The sequence below is a fragment of the Pagrus major genome, chromosome 8 (assembly GCF_040436345.1).
Source record: "Pagrus major chromosome 8, Pma_NU_1.0".
Lineage (NCBI taxonomy): Eukaryota > Metazoa > Chordata > Actinopteri > Spariformes > Sparidae > Pagrus > Pagrus major.
Window position 1 is genome coordinate 12360062 of NC_133222.1, and position 18480 is coordinate 12378541.

An 18480-nucleotide genomic window follows, 5' to 3' on the forward strand; every position below is an offset into this window, starting at 1 on the left:
AGAGCAGGAAGGGAAGCTTTCCAGTAACCTCACTTGACAGGAGCACTTCAAACCTGATGGCAGCAACGGGCTCGCTCTCTGAGGCGGACTTACTTTGTCCTCAATGCTCGGACATTTATACCTTTCCTGTTCTCCTAAAATGTGGCCACAATATCTGCAGAGTTTGTTTACAGGCTTTCTGGGAATGGAAAGGATGTCGAGAATGTCCTGTGTGTCGCACTGTGGCCGTCCCTGGGAGGCCTCCTATCAACTTGGCTCTAAAGATAGCTGCCGACACATTTCAGGTGCGAAGGACCAACAGGAATGAAGAAACCTGTTGTCTTCACAATGAGAAGCTGAAGATTTTTTGTCAGAATGACGAAGAGCTCATCTGTCTCGTCTGCCAGACATCAAAACAGCACAGAGTTCATGAGTGCTGTCCGGTGGAGGAGGCGGCCGAACAGAAGAAGGTAGAGTAAAAATAGAAACTTGGAAATAACAAGGGGATTTACAGTACATACACTCCAACACACCAAACGCAGAATTCAATAAGTTATCTGTGAGAGCAAAGATCTGTTGTTTTCCACTGTGGGTGGAGGTTTTTTTTAGACGTAGAGGGGGATTAATATGTCAAATGTTTCCTCTCTATAGTAGAAATATCAAAATATTGACCAAGGAGACATCTTCATTTAAATGTAAAGAAATGTAGTTTTACAAAAATATTCAACAGAAAAGCAGAAAATAGACAATCAAGAGAGTTGTTAATACATTTTCTGACCACAAACAAACGCTTTCAGCTCCAAATTTTAACTCGTGATTCTTCTATAAATGTTTTAGAAAGAAATTACAGCCATGCTGGAGGCCTTGAGGAAAAAGCTCAGATTGCTGAACAAGACAAAGGAGCAATGGGAGGAAACAAAGACCCATATTCAGGTAAAAGTTACTACAGTCGTCTTGTCATCACCCATGACACGTCCTCTACTCACACCTTTATCTAACGAGTGTGACTAGTTTTAATCACTTCCCAGAAAGTGCCATGCTGACAGATGCACACAAACATTCCTTTTGTTTACTGCTGAGAATGACCAGCCTCCTCAACATTACAGACCCAGGCTTATCAAAGTGAGAAAGCAATCAAGGAGGAGTTTGAGAAGCTTCACATGTTCCTGTTTGAGGAGGAGAACATGAGACTGAAGGTGCTCAAACAGGAAGAAGAAATCAAGAAGCAGGTGATGTGCGAGAAGCTGAGAACCATCCAGGAGCAGATCGAAACTATGTCTTCCACCATCAGTGATATTGAGACGGCCCTCACAGTGAGGGACTTACTGTTTTTAAAGGTAAATGTACAACCTTTATTTACACAACACAACACAACATTATGGAAGTCTCTCTCAACCTTGATAAGAGTAACACCAGCACTGACTCCAAACTACTAATTTATTGAAGTGGACAAGATTTCAATCCCACGCATCCCACCTTTAGATCCAAATGTTTAAAAAATGGTCACCACTCCTCAATATATATGCACCGATAGGCTGAAGTGCTGTGTGATGACAGGTAGTCCATCTGTGGCTGTAGTCTTGACTGTTACATATATGTATTTTAGTGTATGCTGATTAAAATAACACACTCTGTCTGCAGCAATGCTAGCAGCTCTGTGAAGCTGAACAGCAGAAGAGGTGCGTTGAGCTAAATGCTAACATCAGAATGCTAGCATGTTCACACTGACAATGCTAACATGTTAATGTTCAGCAGGTATAATGTTTAACATGCTCCTTCTGTCAGTCTAGCACGGCAGCAGGCTCATATTAACTAATTAGCACAAAGTACATCTCAGGCTGTTGGAATGTTATTAGCTTTGCAGTTTATACGTTAAACACACTGAAAGTCAGCGGATCATCAAAGTTGTCAAGATAATTTGTCTGGGGATCAAATTTCAAGATAATCCATCAAATAGTTGTTAATATTTTCCAGTCTGGACCAAAGTGGTTCACCAACAGGCCCCAGTGTGGATTGTAATTGTTGTTTGGTAGTGTGTTTTTTACTGTCTGTTGTGTTTACTGTCTGTTGTGTTTACTGTCTGTCTGATGGTTACCCTCCTGTGCAAAGGAATTCCCCTTGGGATGATGAAATCTCAGTCTGAGTCAACAGACTGGTTGACATTGCCATCCCAGCCACGCTGCTAGCATGGCTAAATTACAATGTTGCTCAGAAGAGCGCATACCTCTGCCAAGGCCCGATGGTCCCCTTTTGTACTCCTAGATACCAGCCACCTAAATACGCCTGATTTCTTTCAAGATCCATGCATTATTTCCTAAGGAAAAAAATCTTGCAATGTTGAAGAAAGTGAGAAATATGCCTGGATCCGTCCCTTTATCTGGATCCAGAAGTTAACAGGGTCTATTCTGCACTGAGACTCATCCTCCATACAAGCTTTGTGGAAATCCGTTCAGTAGTTTTTGTGTAATCCTGCTGACAAACCAACCAACAACATGGGTGAAACCATAACCTCCTTGGTGGAGGTAAAAATATAATGTAGGCGAAGAGCGTTTAAATACATTTAAATACATTTTGTTCTGTTAAATATTTTGATATTTCCTTTCATCTTTGTTCGTACTCTTGTCTCTGTATTCCCACTTGTTGGGAGGGTTTGATGCAGTATACTATATGGTGACCACTGTTAAACATTTTGACCTGACAAACATCCAACTGGGATCGAACCTTTGCCCATTTATATAATTTTGTGGTTTGGAGTCACTGTGCCAGCGTTACTCTATCTCCAATAGCCGTATACCTACATGTGACGTGCATATTCACATTTTGTTAATAAGATGCCTTTCTTCACTTTCGTTTTGTGACTTCAGGACTACAAGCAGACAAAAAAAAGGTATGTACATCTCCCCATCTGCTCCAATTAGTATAAACTGTCTCCACATGGCAATGTCGTAACCATTACATGTTTCAGGGCCAAATGCACCATTCAACAGCCTGAGTGTATCAGAGATATCCTGATTAACACTGCAAAGCATGTGAGATCACTCAAGTATGGAGTTTGGAAGAAGATGGCAAACATTGTCAAATATGGTGGGTAAGAAGACAGTGGCTGAAGTTAAAGTTTACTGTAAACTGTTTTCAATGTACTGAACTTTGTCTACACTTTCAGTTCCCATCACTCTGGATCCGAACACGGCCCAGTCCAACTTAAAGTTATCTGAAGAGCTGACCTGTGTACAGTACAGCAATAAGCAGCCCCTACCTGACAACCCTGAGCGCTGCACCGGCAGTGTGTGTGTCCTTGGAGCCACCGGCTTCAAATCTGGGAAGCACAGCTGGACCGTCGAGGTGGGCCAAGGCAAAGACTGGTACATCGGAGTGGCCAGAGAGTCTATCAAAAGGAAGAGCACCGTCTTCCTCAACCCCGCCGAGGGTTTCTGGGTGATCGGCCTGTGCAATGGAGACTCATTCTGGGCTCAGACCTCGCCTCCCACCAAGCTGGCGTTGAAGCAGAAGCCTGGGAAGATTACTGTCAAACTGGACTGTGACAAAGGAAAGGTGGTTTTCATCAACGCTGCTGACTCGACTACAATACACACATTCAGTGAGAAATTTACAGAGAGGATTTTCCCGTACTTCTCCCCTGGGTTGTGTGAAGACGGGAAAACCTCCAGCCCACTGACCATCTGTCCTCAGACAATAAAAGTGGATGTACAGTAGACATACAGCTCAGTATGAGTGTCTTATAGCTGCTAAAGCTGATCAAAACAAGAGACAAGTCGCAGTTTAAAGGGGCAGTTAACCCCTGAATCAAGTACACATACTTCTCTTATCTGTAGTGCTATCTATCCATCTAACTCTTTGGTGTGAGTTGCAGCCGTAGAGATGTCTGCCTTCTCTTGAATATAACAGAACTAGAGGGCTCTCAGCTTGTGGTGCTCAAAGCGCGAAGAAAATCCATTTGAAAAACTCAAACAGAAATGTCACTTCCCAGAAATTATGACCTGGCTACTCAAGATAACACACAGACCTTGTTGTGAGCAGTTTCATGCAGCTAGCGACTTATAACTTATATCCAATGAACATTACAAAAGGCATCATACTGTAGATTTATCAAACAAGACGACTACCAACGTATCACATTTTAAATGTTTAATCATGTTCAAATCAAAGTCTTCAGTTCTGTTCATTCATAGAGTCGATCTGGTTTTATTTACTGTCCTCTTTTTTTGTTTTCCTCTGTGACGCCATATCTTTGAGTTTAGAGTCCAGTTTCCTCTGCAGGTAGGCTTTCTTATTGGGATCCATGGACTTGTCTTTCTTCCCACTCCCGGCATAAAGAACGCCTTCTTTGCTTATTCTCATCCGAGCGTGAGACTTGGCTTTGTCTCCACAGCCGTGCACCTGAGAAAGAGTTTACGACACGACAATCAGATCAGAGAAAACACAAAACACAAAAATGTAAAAATGTCTCGTGTTTTAAGCTGTCACTTAGGAAAGTATTTTATAAGTCTGTGTACTTCATATCAGGTAAATCACAGCTACATAGCCTGATAAAGACGCAAACCCAAACAAATACTGCTGCAGTCTGTTCCTGTCTTACCTCTGGTATATGATGACTGAGACAATACTGCCTGTTGCAGAACAGGCAAAGCTGTCCAAGAGTTAGCACAGAAGCTTTGCACTTGACGAAACTGCACACGCTCTCAGCCTTCTTGACGGCGTCGATAAGTGCGTCAAAGTCATCCTCCGGAGCAGCGGCAGCAGCGATGTCGCAGGCGCCCGCTTTCGTTCGGCTCTTTCCTGGGAGAGACATGGTTGAATTGTAAACATATTGGAGCAGACGGGCAACAGAAACACTTAAAAATGTGATGTTTCTACGACAAACCTTTAGCTGATTTGGGTTTCTTTGATGACAAAGCTGCTGGGATGTTGTTCTGTTGCTTTTTCTGCTGAATATTTTCTTCCCTTTTCTGCTGCTCCCTCTTCATTCGCTCCAAGTGCAAACTTTTCAAGTCTAACGGAGGCTGACACGGAGGCTCTCTTTGAGGATTTGGGACTGTTTCCTCTTCATGGGCTTCTTCTTTTGTTTCTTCTTGTGTTGGCTCCTCAGCTGGTGTTGACTCCAGAGGCCTGGACACAGTGATACACCTGTCTTTCCCCTCGCCTTTACTCTCATGCGCGAGGCCCATCTCCTCAGCGATCTGGTGGACCAGCAGGCGGTCATGAGAGTTAAACGATGATGGAAACTGTAGTTCAGTCCGATTTAAATCCTTCAGAAAGCTCTCCACCTGCTCTCTGATCTCACTGTCTCTCTTCTTATTCTGCTCCTCCTCTGTCAGTGCTGTTATGCCTGACTTACTGTGCTTAGCATGAGCAGTGTTTTCAATACCGCTGCTACCAGAGGGCTTCTTTTGTCCTTGCTTCGCCTTGCTGGGAGGCTGGTCTTTACCCTTCTGTTTGGATGAGCTGCTGGCAGATGTGTTGTTCTTCGCGTCTTTGTGGTCGCGGGTGTAGTTCTGTGGCACGATGTCTTGGATGTACTCAAACGCTGTTCTGACCTCGCCAAACTCAGTCATGTGACTGATGAGGGATTTCAGGAAGGCGTGATTCTGGACTGTTTGTGTGTCGCACACTACAGCGATGTGACGTCTCGCACGCGTAACAGCCACATTGATCCTCCTGTCCTCTGCCAGAAATCCAACCTCCCCTAAAATACAAGAAGGAAAAATTAAGTGTGTAAATTAATGCAGATAACGGTTATGGTGGGGCAGAAATAGACACAAAAAACTACCTTTTCTGTTGGAGCGGACTAAAGACAACACCACGGCCTCTTTCTCTCTGCCCTGAAATCCATCTACTGACTTTATCTCCAGGTCTGGATGCCTCGCAGAGAGTTTCTGACGCAGAAGATCCACCTTAACAGAGATAAAAACATCAAATATCACATCACTTAGTTATTCTGGGACACAACTGTTAATTACATTTTCTATGTTTGGGATTTTACTATGAAAGTGTAGATCTTTCTATACAAGAATATAGTTTAAATAAAGTTTTGCATTATTGCCATGACACAGTACAGTAGTAGCTCTTGAGTTAGCATATATTTTATGGTACAGTTCCTTAAAGCAGTGACTTACTTGAAGATTGTATGGAGCAATGACGGCGATGTCTTTAGCTTTAAGCCCAGCTTCAGTCAAGGCCTTTATGTGCAGTTCAACGATGTCTACCTCACCTGAGGATAAAGTACTGTTAGATCCCTCATCGCACTCACTGTAATACAATTGTTTGTTTAAATAAAAAATGACTAACCTTTATTGCCTTTGGACTGCTCATCTGTGACCTCCATCTCACTCAGACCGCAGCCTGCAGTGTCGATGAGAAGCAGCGGTGTGCTGGTCTCTTCAACACAGCCGACTCCTGGTAGATCTCTTTTGATCAAAGACCGTTTTAGGGAGTTAGAATTCACTGAAGTATAAAAACGGAGATATTATTCATCTGCAAGCTCACACTCACTTTAACAGATGCCTCTCTACAGAGCTGTGAGCTGTTAGTCTGCCCTGGTACATCTCTTTGGAGGCCCACTCCATGATGGCGCTGTTCATGCGGTACTGAACTGTTAGCATGCGGACCACTGAGTCCCCGTACATCTGGATAAGTCTCTCCATAAGACTGAGGGACAGGCCTTTGGATGCAGCCCTGTGGAGCACAAAACAGTAAAACATAATGAGACAAGATCCCACCAAAGGACCTGACAACATATTTATCAATCAAAGCTAGAAGAGTTCTCTTATTTCTTATGAAAGATTTCTATGTTTTCAGAGTCACTTGTGGGTCATTGACCCGACCGGCCTTCACGTTGGGTTCAAGGTGTGAATGGTTGTTAAGCTGTCTGGGGAGAGAACTCAGTACTGCATTGTAGGTGGGTGATGACTAATGTCGTAGGCCAGCTCCTCTGTTCAAAGATGGTCGTTCCAGTTTGACATAGATGGATTCTTTTATTCCTCTTTCAACCACCTACGATACAGCTCTTAAAGAGGATTAAACTCTGGATGTTTATTTTTCTGAATTTAATCAGATCAAATCGAATCAATTTAACTCTGATTTAGTCTTTTGGGCTGCACACGATTATTTTTATTATTGATTTTCTGCCAGTTAATTTCCATATTAAGCAATTAGTGATTTGGTATTTAAAAATGTCAGAAATCAGTGAAAAATGCTGATCCCTGTTTCTCAAAGTCCAAGGTGATGTACATAAATGTCTTGCGTTGTCAGTCCAAAACACAAAACTATTCAGTTTAATATGATATAAAAAGAGAAAAGCAGGAAATTGACATATTTTTGAGAGGCTGAAAAACAGCCTTTTCTGCCATTTAAAAACATTACTTTAACAATTAGTCAATTATCAAAATAATTGGTGATTGTTTTTCGGTCAATCAACCGACTAATGAATTAGTCAACTTATCGTGCAGCTCTATTAGTCATAAATATTTAACCTTATAGGGAAATACTCAGGGGGTTTAAGGAAGAAATAAATCGGTGTCACAAATATTATCATATTATTAATGTATGATTGCATACAAAGATAAAAATCCTGTTCTTTACTTTTGTGATTTGATCGTAGGTGGTAACTGCTTGTAGTCTCCAGCCAGAATGCACTTGCGCGCTCTAAGCAGGGCGATCCAGCAGCTGCTCTCCAGGGCCTGAGCGCACTCGTCTATCACCACCCAGTCAAAGTGCTCTGCTGGCAGGTACTTCAGAGGTCCATCATGACAAGCACCTGCAGACACAGACAAGTGCTCTCTGATTGCCTTTCATCATCAGTGAATAACAACTGAAGATCATTTTCTTTACTCAGGACTGACCTGTGTTGGTTGCTAACACAACATCAGCCCCTTTCAGGATCTGGGTGATGGCTGTTGCCTCCCTGGTTTTCAGCTCTTTTCGTAGCTCCCCGATTTCCCTTTTGAAGTTCACCCGCTCTCCTTTTTCACGCATCTTCTTCATTCCCATCTTGAAGAAAATATATATATATTACAAGGCATTCAAGATCGCACAAATACAAGCAGAAGCACGGACTGAAATACTCACAAAGGCTTTATCGATGTCTTTACGGATGTCGGTGATGATGTTTGCGTTGTCGCTCTGAGCGAGGATGGCGTCCAGTGAATGTTTCTGTATGGACTCCAGCAATCGGGCAGGGTGACCCAGCCTCAGGACCTTTGCCTTGCACCGGGCTAACCTCTCCACTAAATTATCCACAGCCACGTTAGACGGGGCACAGCACAGGACCTGCACATGAAAATGATCCTGTGTAAACTGAGACAATGACAGAACACAAAAATATTCACATTAACACTAATAAAAACAACAACTTCTTGCACCTTTTGGCCTTGTTTGACTGCTTGCAGGATGATCTCCACCACTGTGGTGGTTTTCCCAGTGCCTGGTGGTCCATGAATCACAGCCAGTTCCCTCTGTGACAGAGTAAATGTCACAGCTTCTTTTTGGGAATCATCCAGGTTCGAGTTAAAGAATTCAACTTCATCTGATGAAACATAAAACAGTACCCAGAATTAGTCTGTGTAGTGTGTGATTCATGCTCATTTGCAAGATTTTTAAAATCACTTTACTGGTATTAAAGCTACCACAAAGCACAATACAGAGCAATTAGAGGGTCTATTTGTTTTTATTATAGATAACTGCTTTGTAAAGTGTGACTTACTCGGCTGTGACTGACAAGACGGTTTTGAGTCTCCAAAGAGAACATTTATCAGATTGCCAGCGGGTCCATTGCCGTATCCATTTAATGCATTCAAGGCACTGCAAGCACAAAACACACAGTGGAAATAAGTTGTCTTACCTGCTGCTCAGTACAAACATGACAGTGAGTTTTTTACAGATGTGACTCACTTTTTCATTCGTTTGTAGGTGATATCGTTTGCCAACTTTAAGAGGTTGTAAAGAGCATCTGTATCAAAGCTGAGGCCATCCTTCGAATCGTCAAAGGCCACACTTACAGCAGCCTGACTGACCCTCGTCACTATTCCCGTGCTGATCTGTGAGTCTGCGGTGCATCCGCCGGTGTCATACAAGCCAACTATGTCCCCTGTAGCGAAAGACATTAATGTCACATTAAGCAAAATATGAAAGTCACAAAAAAAAAAAAGAATAAATCTTTATCCAGATCTCCTGTCTCACCAGGTCCAAAGCTGTTGCTTGGCAGGGATAAGAAACCAAGATGCTTTCTTGGCTCAAGGACAACGATGGTGCGACCATACAGGCCTGTGGACTGACTTCCTATATGCAACTTCAGCAGGCAAACTCCTTTATTTTGAAGATCCTTCAGAGAGACGTTCTCCTGCCATATCCTGCAGGAACCAAACAAGACGCAGTTATTTCATAGTGAAAGCTATGTCACAGTCAGTTTTCTTGTCTTGGGGACTACTACTGAGCCTATAAATAACAGTTGTATGATATCTTTTGTGGCTGCGGAAGAGTTTTGTCACGTTCAAAGCCTAATTTCTTCAGGTCTTTCAAAGTCACGTGGGTCATCTTTATAACTGCACCAACACACATATATGAATTTGAATGAACGCACTCAATTTAGCATGAACAAGACGTGCATTACCACTGTCAATGTCTTTTTGGACTACATCTAAACTTTATCCCACATGAATTCATGATGAGACTGAAGATGCTATCAGGGTTATCTCAGTTTTGGCTTGGAGGCTTCAGATTTATAGCAGTAAAGTGTCACACTCTTGATGTTATGTAACATACCTGGTCTCCTCTATTTCAGCCTCCCTCTCTTCCTGGAGGAGCTCGAGTGTCTTTGACACAAATTGTTCAACCGCCATCACTCACTAAAAAGACCCAAAATATCAGTGTTACAGCACAGATCATTACCAACATGTCAGCACTACTTCACTTCAGTATAGACAAAGGAAAATAAACTAGAAAAGGTCCTGCTCACTAACTACTGTTAATTTTTAATGTTAAACACACCAGGTCATATTTGCTGATAAAACTAGATGTTGTATTTATGGATGGGTTAATTCCTCCATTAACAAAAGTCAATCTCACCAGTGGAGGAATGTAACTATTTATTCAAGCACTATACTTAAGTACATTTTTGAAGAACTTGGAGTATTTCCATATTATGCTACGTTATACTCACACAGACACACACACACACTACATCAAGGATAATCAAGAAGTAGAGTCTAGCAAATCTAGACCTGCTGAGTTTGCAAAGTGTCATGAGATGAGTTTTGTTGTGAATTGGCAAATAAAGAGAGACTGATTGATACATTTCAGAGGCAAATATTGTACTTATGAGTCCACAAATTTGCTTTACTTCAATAATGCAGCTCCAATATGAAATTCCTGCATACACAGTAATAATAATAATAATGATGATAATAATAAAAATCCAATAATATATATTTAATGTGTCATTTAATTTTGTATGTATTTATTTATTTATGGTGACAATTAAGCATTAAATTAAAAGGATAATTAATATGCATTCATTTATTTAAGCCTTTTGTTATATGATTAGGTATTTACATATTAATTTATATATTTAATGTTGTCTCTTTAAACCCTCCATACAAACAACGAGTTTTACCACTTGTGATACTTGCTGATATATTTGAGTAAAACTTTGAATGGAGGTCTTTGTGGTAGACCACTGGTACTTTAACTTCAGTAAAAAACCTGGATACTTCTTCCACAAGTGGATCCCACAATCCACACACACTCATACATGTTTGTTAAATACAACTCCTAGTTTTGCCTCTCATGTATATTCATTATATTCAGCTGTAGTTGAGGTTGAGGGTAATACATGAGAAGAAAACAGCTGTGTAGGTTAAATATCAACACAGTTCCCTCATTGACTTAAATGCTAACATGTTAGCTTGCTAGCTACAACACACTCAATTTACATTAGCTACAGTTAGCAAACCACAGTGACGCTCACCCATTAATGTTAGCTATCCTTAATGACACCGGAAGAGCAGCAGACACAAATGTGGAGACAATTAGGACGTTTCTTATAATTAATATCCTCAGTGGGATCACTGCACTGGGTTTATTTGAGTCATGTCGTCTTCTTTTATTGTGCTAGCTTGTAGCATGCTAGCTACACCGCCACCTACCTGCTCAGAAGACTCCCCGCCTCTCCATTCATTTTATTTTGAAAAACCCACAACGCGGAAGTCACCCCGCTGGGTTGACGCTCCAGAAACACACGTTGAGGTAAGTTGTCAATCAAACAGGCACACAATCGCTCGACAGTCAAATCCAGGTTGTTTGCGATAAATCCAGGCTTGTATGTGTTAGCAGCTGGTCGGAGCTGCTCGGGCTCGTCGCTCCGTGTGTTTGTACCCCGCAGGAGGACATGCTGCTGGTTTTTAATCTGCCAGATCTGAGTCAGGAAGGAAGCACTTGCACTGCAAACCTGCAGACCTGAGCTAACCCATTTTTTATTTTGACTGCTCACTTCTCACTGCGTTTTTTTTTTTTTTTTCTTTGGAGATGAGAACGACGTTATTCCTGCTGCACGCCATCTCATGCTGCTGGTTGGTCAGTGCCACACTCTCAAAAACTGATGCGAGGAAGTCGCATAAAGCTGAGGCCGAGGTGAGTAAGTTCAGGGCTTTACCTTGAGCTGTGTGCGCGCTGTCAGGTCTTACAGGTCTTGCCCTGTTTGTCAGGTGTGACACTGGACTCAGAGGCCTGTGTCCTCACCTGTCATGTTTCCAGTCATGATGATGATGATGAGTGTGTGTCAGTGAAGTGGGCTGCTCTCTCTCTCTGGTCCTCTCTGTTCAGACATCTCCAGCTGAGCTGTCAGTGTTGGAGAGAGGCCTTGTTGTGTCAGACCCGCAATGGAAAGACATAGTGAAGGAGGAGAAGAGGCACTGTGCTCACATCAAGAAGACATTTCAGGGACAAGTGCTCGGATATGTCACACCTGTAAGTCTGAAATCCCGCCACAAACATGTCTACTTCCTCCCTCTGTGCTGTTTTGACAACACGTCGGCCACAGTCCAGATATGATCAAGTCTGAAGTTTGTCCCTGCAGTTATTCTCTGTTATCTTTAGATCTTTAAAGGTACAGTATGTAGGATTTAGTGGCTCCTCGTGGTGTGGTTCCAGATCGCAACCAACCAAACACCCCTCGCCTCACCCTCACCGCGGCTGCTTAAAATGTGAAAAGCACAAAAGGCCGTCTGTTTGGCTTGTCCGCTACAGGCTGCCGTAGGAACATGGCGGTGCAACGTGCCATATGCTCATTCTCAGGCAACGAAAACACAAAGATTCATAGTTTCAGGTAATAATACACAAATGATAACAGTTCCAGTTCTGCCAGTAGATCCCCCTAAATCTTACGTACTGGACCTTTAAAGGTGGCGGACAAAAATTAATCAGTGAGTTCAGCTGAAGCCAAATGAATCTCCCAAAGTTTGTCCTTTCATTGCAGAATAGGAATACAGGAATACATTTATATTATCAGTTATCAGCTGATAATTAAATACAGCTGATTATCTGAAGATAATCTTCATTGAATGAGCGCAGCAGCTACATATTTAGATACAGTAGGTGGTGTTTTGACTTAATATCTCTAAATCACACGTCTTATTTTTATCATCCTCCAGTGGAACTCCCACGGCTATGATATCGCCAAAACGTTTGGCTCCAAACTAACTTCAGTGTCTCCAGTGTGGCTTCAGCTCCGCCGACGGGGACCTGAAACGTTTGACGTTACTGGACTCCACGATCATGACCCAGGTAGACGTCTTTGTTAGTCTTTGTTGGTTATAAAAGCGTCACCACGAATCACTAATGTACATGAGGGGGGTTTTTTGTCTTCGCAGGCTGGGTCAAATCTGTACGCAAGTCTAACAAAAAAGTCCGGATGTGTGAGTACATGTGCTGCTGACTGCCCACAGCTCTGTAAATGGTGGTTTCAGACTCAAGACTCTATTGTTTGGTCATTTTACCTTCTTTACCCTCAGTGCCTCGGCTGCTGTTCGACGGCTGGTCTTACCAGGACTACATGACCGTGCTGGGAAGCGAAGATGAAATTGAAGAGCTGGGGAGTGAGCTGGTCGATGTTGCAAAGGTAATCAAGTTTTGTGTTTTCCTGTAACTCCCCTGCAGCAGTGTTGTTTGTCCTGCGTGTGTCTAATGAAGCTGTGGCCTTGCAGACCGAAGGTTTCGATGGTTTCACCTTGGAGCTGTGGAGCCAGCTGGGAGGAAACAAACGGAAGTGAGTTACTTTGTTGACACCGTCTGTATTACTACTTGGAACATAATTTCTTTGTGTGAGATGATTCAAATACGAATTCCTCTCTGTGCAGGGAGCTCGTCCATTTGGTGAAACATATTTGTGAGACCTTGAAGGCTAAAAAACTGGACTGTATTCTTGTCATTCCTCCTGCTGTGACAAGGTGAATGAAATTGGTTTACTTTATGCATTTAGTTTATAAATAAAAAGAAAAAAATCAAAGAATCCGGAGCTGACTTTCCTCTGCTATTTTTTTTCCATCACTCAGTACGGGGCAGCCGGGTATGTTCGGCAGGGAGGAGTTTGAGCAGTTGGCCCCTGCAGTGGATGGATTCAGCCTCATGACATACGACTACTCCAGCGGAGCCAGGTGAGCATCACACACAAGTGACGTCCACAGATTCATTGTAGTGCAAATGGAAATATTTTTCACAGAGATTCACAGCACTAAAGTGCCAACGTTCTGAGTTATGTGCATTATATTTTGCTTCAATAGGCCAGGCCCGAGCTCCCCCCTGCCCTGGGTGAGAGACTGTGTTCTCCAGCTCGCACCCAACGCTCAGTGGAGGCAGAAGATCCTGCTTGGACTCAATCTGTACGGCCTTGATTTTGCAAGCCAGGGAACAGAGCCAATCCTCGGAGGAAGGTTAGATAATGCTGTGACAACTGCTAGAATATTTCTTGAAACATATGAAACTTTTACTTGATAAGAGTACTCTGAACATTGTTGGGCTCCAGAGTCCGTCCTCAGACATCAGAATTTATCAGATTTCATAAAAACGCTTCCTCTGGAGCCACAAATGCTTTATGTAACTTTTTTTTCACATATGCAGTAGCACTCCCCACATCCTGTAAACAGACTTTGATCTGTGGTTCTCCTTTTAAAAAAAAAAAAAACTCTTTCAAGAACTATCAAATCAGGACTATTTCTCTATGACATAAAATATTCATGACCAAACAAGCAACATCAAAGTTAAAGTTTGGGGGGAAAAGCATCCCTGAGTGGGTGACGTTTGATCAAACTTTCAATAACCCAGCAACTGTTTTTTAACTTGTCAATGATTGGTACGTAAGAACATGACATCATCTTTTTCCAGCTAAGCCCTGCCTTCATCAAACCAGTATGAGGAGCAACAAAAGAAAAAAATACAGAAATCCGTCTTCTGAAATAATCTAAACTTTTCTACTTTTGGCAGAAAGTTTTGTATTATATGCAGGGTAGTAACACAATACATGTAACTGTGAGTACTTTATCAGATTAGTACAATTACATTTTTGATTTCTTCCGTAAAGAAATTGCATTTTTTTTTTAAACAACATCCCACATGTTGTAGAGCACGGACTGTATACCTGTAGTTTGGGTCAGTACTGTTTCTGTGAGGGTAGTTAGATTTGACCAGATGTAGATTCTGAACGCTTTGAGTAAAGTGCAGTAAAGAGTATATGTGCAACTCAGATTTTTCCATGATTTTGAAATGATCCGAAAGTAAACTTACAAAGCAAAAAGTATTCAAATTAGATTACATTTTTTGACTTCGGCAGTGTCTTAAACTTGTCTCTGATTTCCTGCAGGTACATCGAGATTTTGCGCGAATACAGGCCAAAACATCTCTGGGATGAATATTCTGGAGAGCATTATTTCAGTTACAAGAGGTACTGATTAAATGACACTTAGAGTCAACAAATTATGGCTGAAATCTTCCAACTTCCAACAGCATTTCTTAACAAGATCTGTCACATCTATTTCAGAAACAATGCAGTTAAACACGTGGTGTACTATCCGTCGTTGAAGGTAAGTCTTTATCACATCATGAGTATGTTTATCAAAGAGCAATGTCGAGAATTTTTAAAACTTACGTGATGTTTTCATGAGGTTTTCTTCTACATGTAGAGATAACTTTATTTCAATTATTTCACAGTCAATCTACCTGAGGATCTCTTTAGCTACTGAACTGGGGACAGGAATTTCCTTATGGGAACTGGGACAAGGACTGGATTATTTCTATGATCTCCTATGAGAACCGGACTTGATGGTGAGGACTGTGGACCCCCAATCATCAGCACATGGATTTTTTCATTTTTCCCTGAGCACGATGCACCAGAAATTGTTGTTTGTTTTGTTTCTGAATGAGTGAAAGGGAGCGTTGAAACAAGCCATTGACAGAATTTGGTTAATACTCAACTTGTTCGCAGGTCGAGAACAAATCTGAGATTGTTTGAGTCAAATGATAGGAACAGCAGACGAAAGGCACTTCAGTATGTTGTATTCCTTTCTATGAATGATATTGTGTAAGATTTCAGTTTGTACAGTTCAGTCACACATCTCCATTCAACAACAGATGGTGCATGATCATCAATATATATGAGGTTTGAATTAAGGGGTGTATTCTTGTTCTGAGGCCTTCACAGTTCACGTGCCACAAACATCAGCAGCATCCTCTCAGTACAAACCCAGAAATCTTCTGTTTTGCCTACAAACATTTCTGCTCTCGGATGGGAAGATACATCTTTCTCCGACTTTGAACATCCTCAAAACTGCATCAGCTCCTGACACCTGAAGTTTTCCCGTTATTTTTTTTTAATCTTCAACCCGAGACATTTGATTGTGTGATTTTTATTATGTTTGTATCGACAGCATTGACAAGTAACAAAGTTGTATTTACAGTGTTGCCAAACACCTGTTCTGACACAGCATCTTCCAATATTTGTCTGAGATGAATGTTTAATTACATGAATATAAATGTGGTACAACGAAGCCGTTTAATTTGATGTTAACATTTCCTTTTACTTGGCACTGAAGAGCAGGATTAGATTATTCACAGCAAGCGACGTAGACTGCATGTTCTGACCCGTTATTAGGTGTCTGTCTATGACTACGTGCACAGCATCTTCTTGACTTGCTGAAAAACAAAGAGACAAACATGAGAGGGTTTTAGTTTAAAATGTAAAAAAAGTATTTACTGAATCAGTATCTGCTCTGCAGGTGAGCTCACCTGTGTACGATCCACCACTGTCTTTCACAAAGTCCTCCACGACCAGGGGAAGGTTGGCAAAGTCAGGCCTCCGCACCAGTTCAAACACTGACGGCTATAACACACACACACACACACACACACACACACACACTGTTATTAATTACACTGAACACACAAAGATATTTGGGTTTATGTTTTGGGTTTATTTGAGGAAGACTGACCCCTGTTAAGCTGTAGCCACTGAAGATCCACTGCTGTCCCTCAGTGGCGCAACACAGAGCCGACACTCCTTGTCCCACTGCACAAACAGGCTCTGCAAACAGAGGAACGAACACGTCTCTACACCGGACATACAGATAACAAACCGACTGCTTTTAAAAATAAGCCTGAAACTCACTTTGCTGAGAGATGAAGTGTGTGAGAATGCGGTGCAAAGAGCCGCTGTGTGCCAGGTCGTTCAGCGCTCCAGGGCAGTCCGGGATGAGCAGCGCCTGGTATCGGGCACCTGGGAAAGGTCAGCATGACTTAGCTGAGCAGAGTCCAACCAACAGCACACATTAAAACTGCCGAGTGAGCGAGAAATTAAAGTTCTCACCATCTATGGATTCAAGTTTGGCTGGTGTGGCGTAGGGTTTCACGTTGAAGTCCTGCACCCATCTAGCAGTGCTTTCATCGACTCCAATAAAGTCTATTGGCTTCCCCTACAGTTAAAAAAAAACACTGTTACTCTCCATAAAGTTTCTTTCTAAATATTCATACCTGCAACATATCACATTTTGAGTCGGATAGCTTAAAGCATGTCTGTTTATACTACTTTCTGACAGAATGAAATGCTTTAAAGGAACAGTTCACCACAAAATGAAAATTCAGTCATCATTTACTGACTTCTACGCCGATGGAAAATCTTGTAGTCCACAAAACATTTCTGGAGCTTCACAGCAAAACAGCATTGCAGTATTCTCCTAAACAACTGACGTGGATGGGGACTTCCTGCGTAATCTTAGTTTCTTGAAGCCCAGAAATCCCAAATTGATATGAAAAGACGTTATTTACGCCATTTTTTAAAGTGCAAGTCTTCACGAGAGCTGCTAAGCTGAAAGTGTTAGTGTGCACCCTGTCTGAAGGGGGTGCACGAGTCCGACCGCAATCCAAGAGTGTAAATAACGTCTTTTCAAATTAATTTGGGATCTCAGGGTTTATGGAGACTTCGATTATGCTGGATGAGCTGTATTGAAACATTTTACGTTTTTTCTTTGTTTTTTTTTAGTTCAAGTCCCCATCTGCTTCAGCTGTTGAGGAAAATGCTGCAACACTGATTTGCAGTGAAGCTCCAGAAGTGTTTTGTGGACCATTAAACTTCACCCAACTTTCCATCAGCATCTGGATGAGTAGGTAATGACTGAATCTGAAAGTTTTGGGCGAACTTTTCCTTTAAGGCATTTTTATTTCACTGGTAGATAACAGGTCAACTTGTATAAGACTGTCTACTGGACTGCAGAGTTGTGTGAAATCACCTTTTTAAGATTTTTTTTTAAAAAAATTGACATTTGAACATCTGAATTTCATCAGAACTGGCTGGACCTGATTGGTCACTGCTACTAGTAACTAGACATTCAGATCCTTTACCTAACTAAGATAACACCACACTGTACAAGAATAACAAGTCTGTTGAGTACTTTGATCGATAAATACAGTCTTACCCCAGGTGTGGCTGTCTGGAGGTTAAACACAGAGGAACAGAGGCTGAAGGACTGATGGAAAGACTTTGCTGACACCCCTGAAGGAACAAAACAGTTTAAACACCACAGAGCTCAGTGTCAACAACACGCAGCTCGGCTGTTAAGCTAGATAGCTAGGAAATGATGTTTGACCACAGCTAACAGGTTAACTAAATTAAAAACTGAGTAACTATCCAGTATAAAACTATGTGAGTACAGTCCACACTACACTTCATCACTGTGCCGTCCATCCCTCTCAGTACACGATGATACAGCTGGTACCAGCCGGTGGACTCACCTTGTGGAGAAGCACTCGCCACTATCAAACAAGTTGGTTTCGCAGACATTTCATTTATATCCGTGTTCCCTCCGCATGAAATGTTTCTAGCTTGTTTGAAACGAATAAGAAGATAATTGTCGGTGAATTCATGAAAGAGGAATAACGCGAGGAGGAAGTCCTGTCAGCTGACAACAACATCCGGCGAACAATTTCAAAATAAAAGTTCGTTGTCAA

At 41.9% G+C, this 18480-nt stretch overlaps 4 protein-coding genes across 4 annotated transcripts; 2 read left to right on the forward strand and 2 right to left on the reverse strand.

The window, feature by feature from the left end:
* The first annotated feature begins 56 nt into the window (after window positions 1-56).
* LOC141000914 (zinc-binding protein A33-like) lies at window positions 57-3741 on the forward strand. Its single transcript, XM_073471801.1, has 6 exons — window positions 57-449; window positions 817-912; window positions 1086-1316; window positions 2844-2866; window positions 2945-3063; window positions 3143-3741. The coding sequence occupies exons 1-6, from the start codon at window positions 57-59 to the stop codon at window positions 3691-3693; spliced, it is 1413 nt and encodes a 470-aa protein (XP_073327902.1). The 3' UTR covers window positions 3694-3741.
* Window positions 3742-4110: 369 nt separating this feature from the next.
* Window positions 4111-11044, reverse strand: ighmbp2 (immunoglobulin mu DNA binding protein 2). Its single transcript, XM_073471706.1, has 16 exons — window positions 10961-11044; window positions 9757-9839; window positions 9175-9344; window positions 8887-9082; window positions 8699-8796; window positions 8358-8521; window positions 8065-8265; window positions 7839-7986; window positions 7579-7753; window positions 6490-6672; window positions 6286-6404; window positions 6114-6208; window positions 5768-5891; window positions 4862-5683; window positions 4577-4776; window positions 4111-4377 (listed from the first exon to the last, which is right to left on the reverse strand). Exons 2-16 carry the CDS (start codon window positions 9831-9833, stop codon window positions 4183-4185), a joined length of 2967 nt encoding a protein of 988 aa, XP_073327807.1. The 5' UTR covers window positions 9834-9839; window positions 10961-11044; the 3' UTR covers window positions 4111-4182.
* Window positions 10981-16028, forward strand: chid1 (chitinase domain containing 1). The gene is made up of 13 exons (XM_073471707.1): window positions 10981-11238; window positions 11518-11622; window positions 11815-11958; window positions 12642-12774; window positions 12861-12905; window positions 13002-13108; window positions 13194-13255; window positions 13347-13436; window positions 13542-13643; window positions 13770-13919; window positions 14846-14926; window positions 15023-15065; window positions 15193-16028. The coding sequence occupies exons 1-13, from the start codon at window positions 11083-11085 to the stop codon at window positions 15289-15291; spliced, it is 1317 nt and encodes a 438-aa protein (XP_073327808.1). The 5' UTR covers window positions 10981-11082; the 3' UTR covers window positions 15292-16028.
* On the reverse strand, window positions 15872-18417 carry gatd1 (glutamine amidotransferase class 1 domain containing 1). Its single transcript, XM_073471709.1, has 7 exons — window positions 18265-18417; window positions 17949-18025; window positions 16844-16949; window positions 16646-16753; window positions 16470-16561; window positions 16267-16360; window positions 15872-16173 (listed from the first exon to the last, which is right to left on the reverse strand). The coding sequence occupies exons 1-7, from the start codon at window positions 18311-18313 to the stop codon at window positions 16058-16060; spliced, it is 642 nt and encodes a 213-aa protein (XP_073327810.1). The 5' UTR covers window positions 18314-18417; the 3' UTR covers window positions 15872-16057.
* Window positions 18418-18480: the final 63 nt, after the last annotated feature.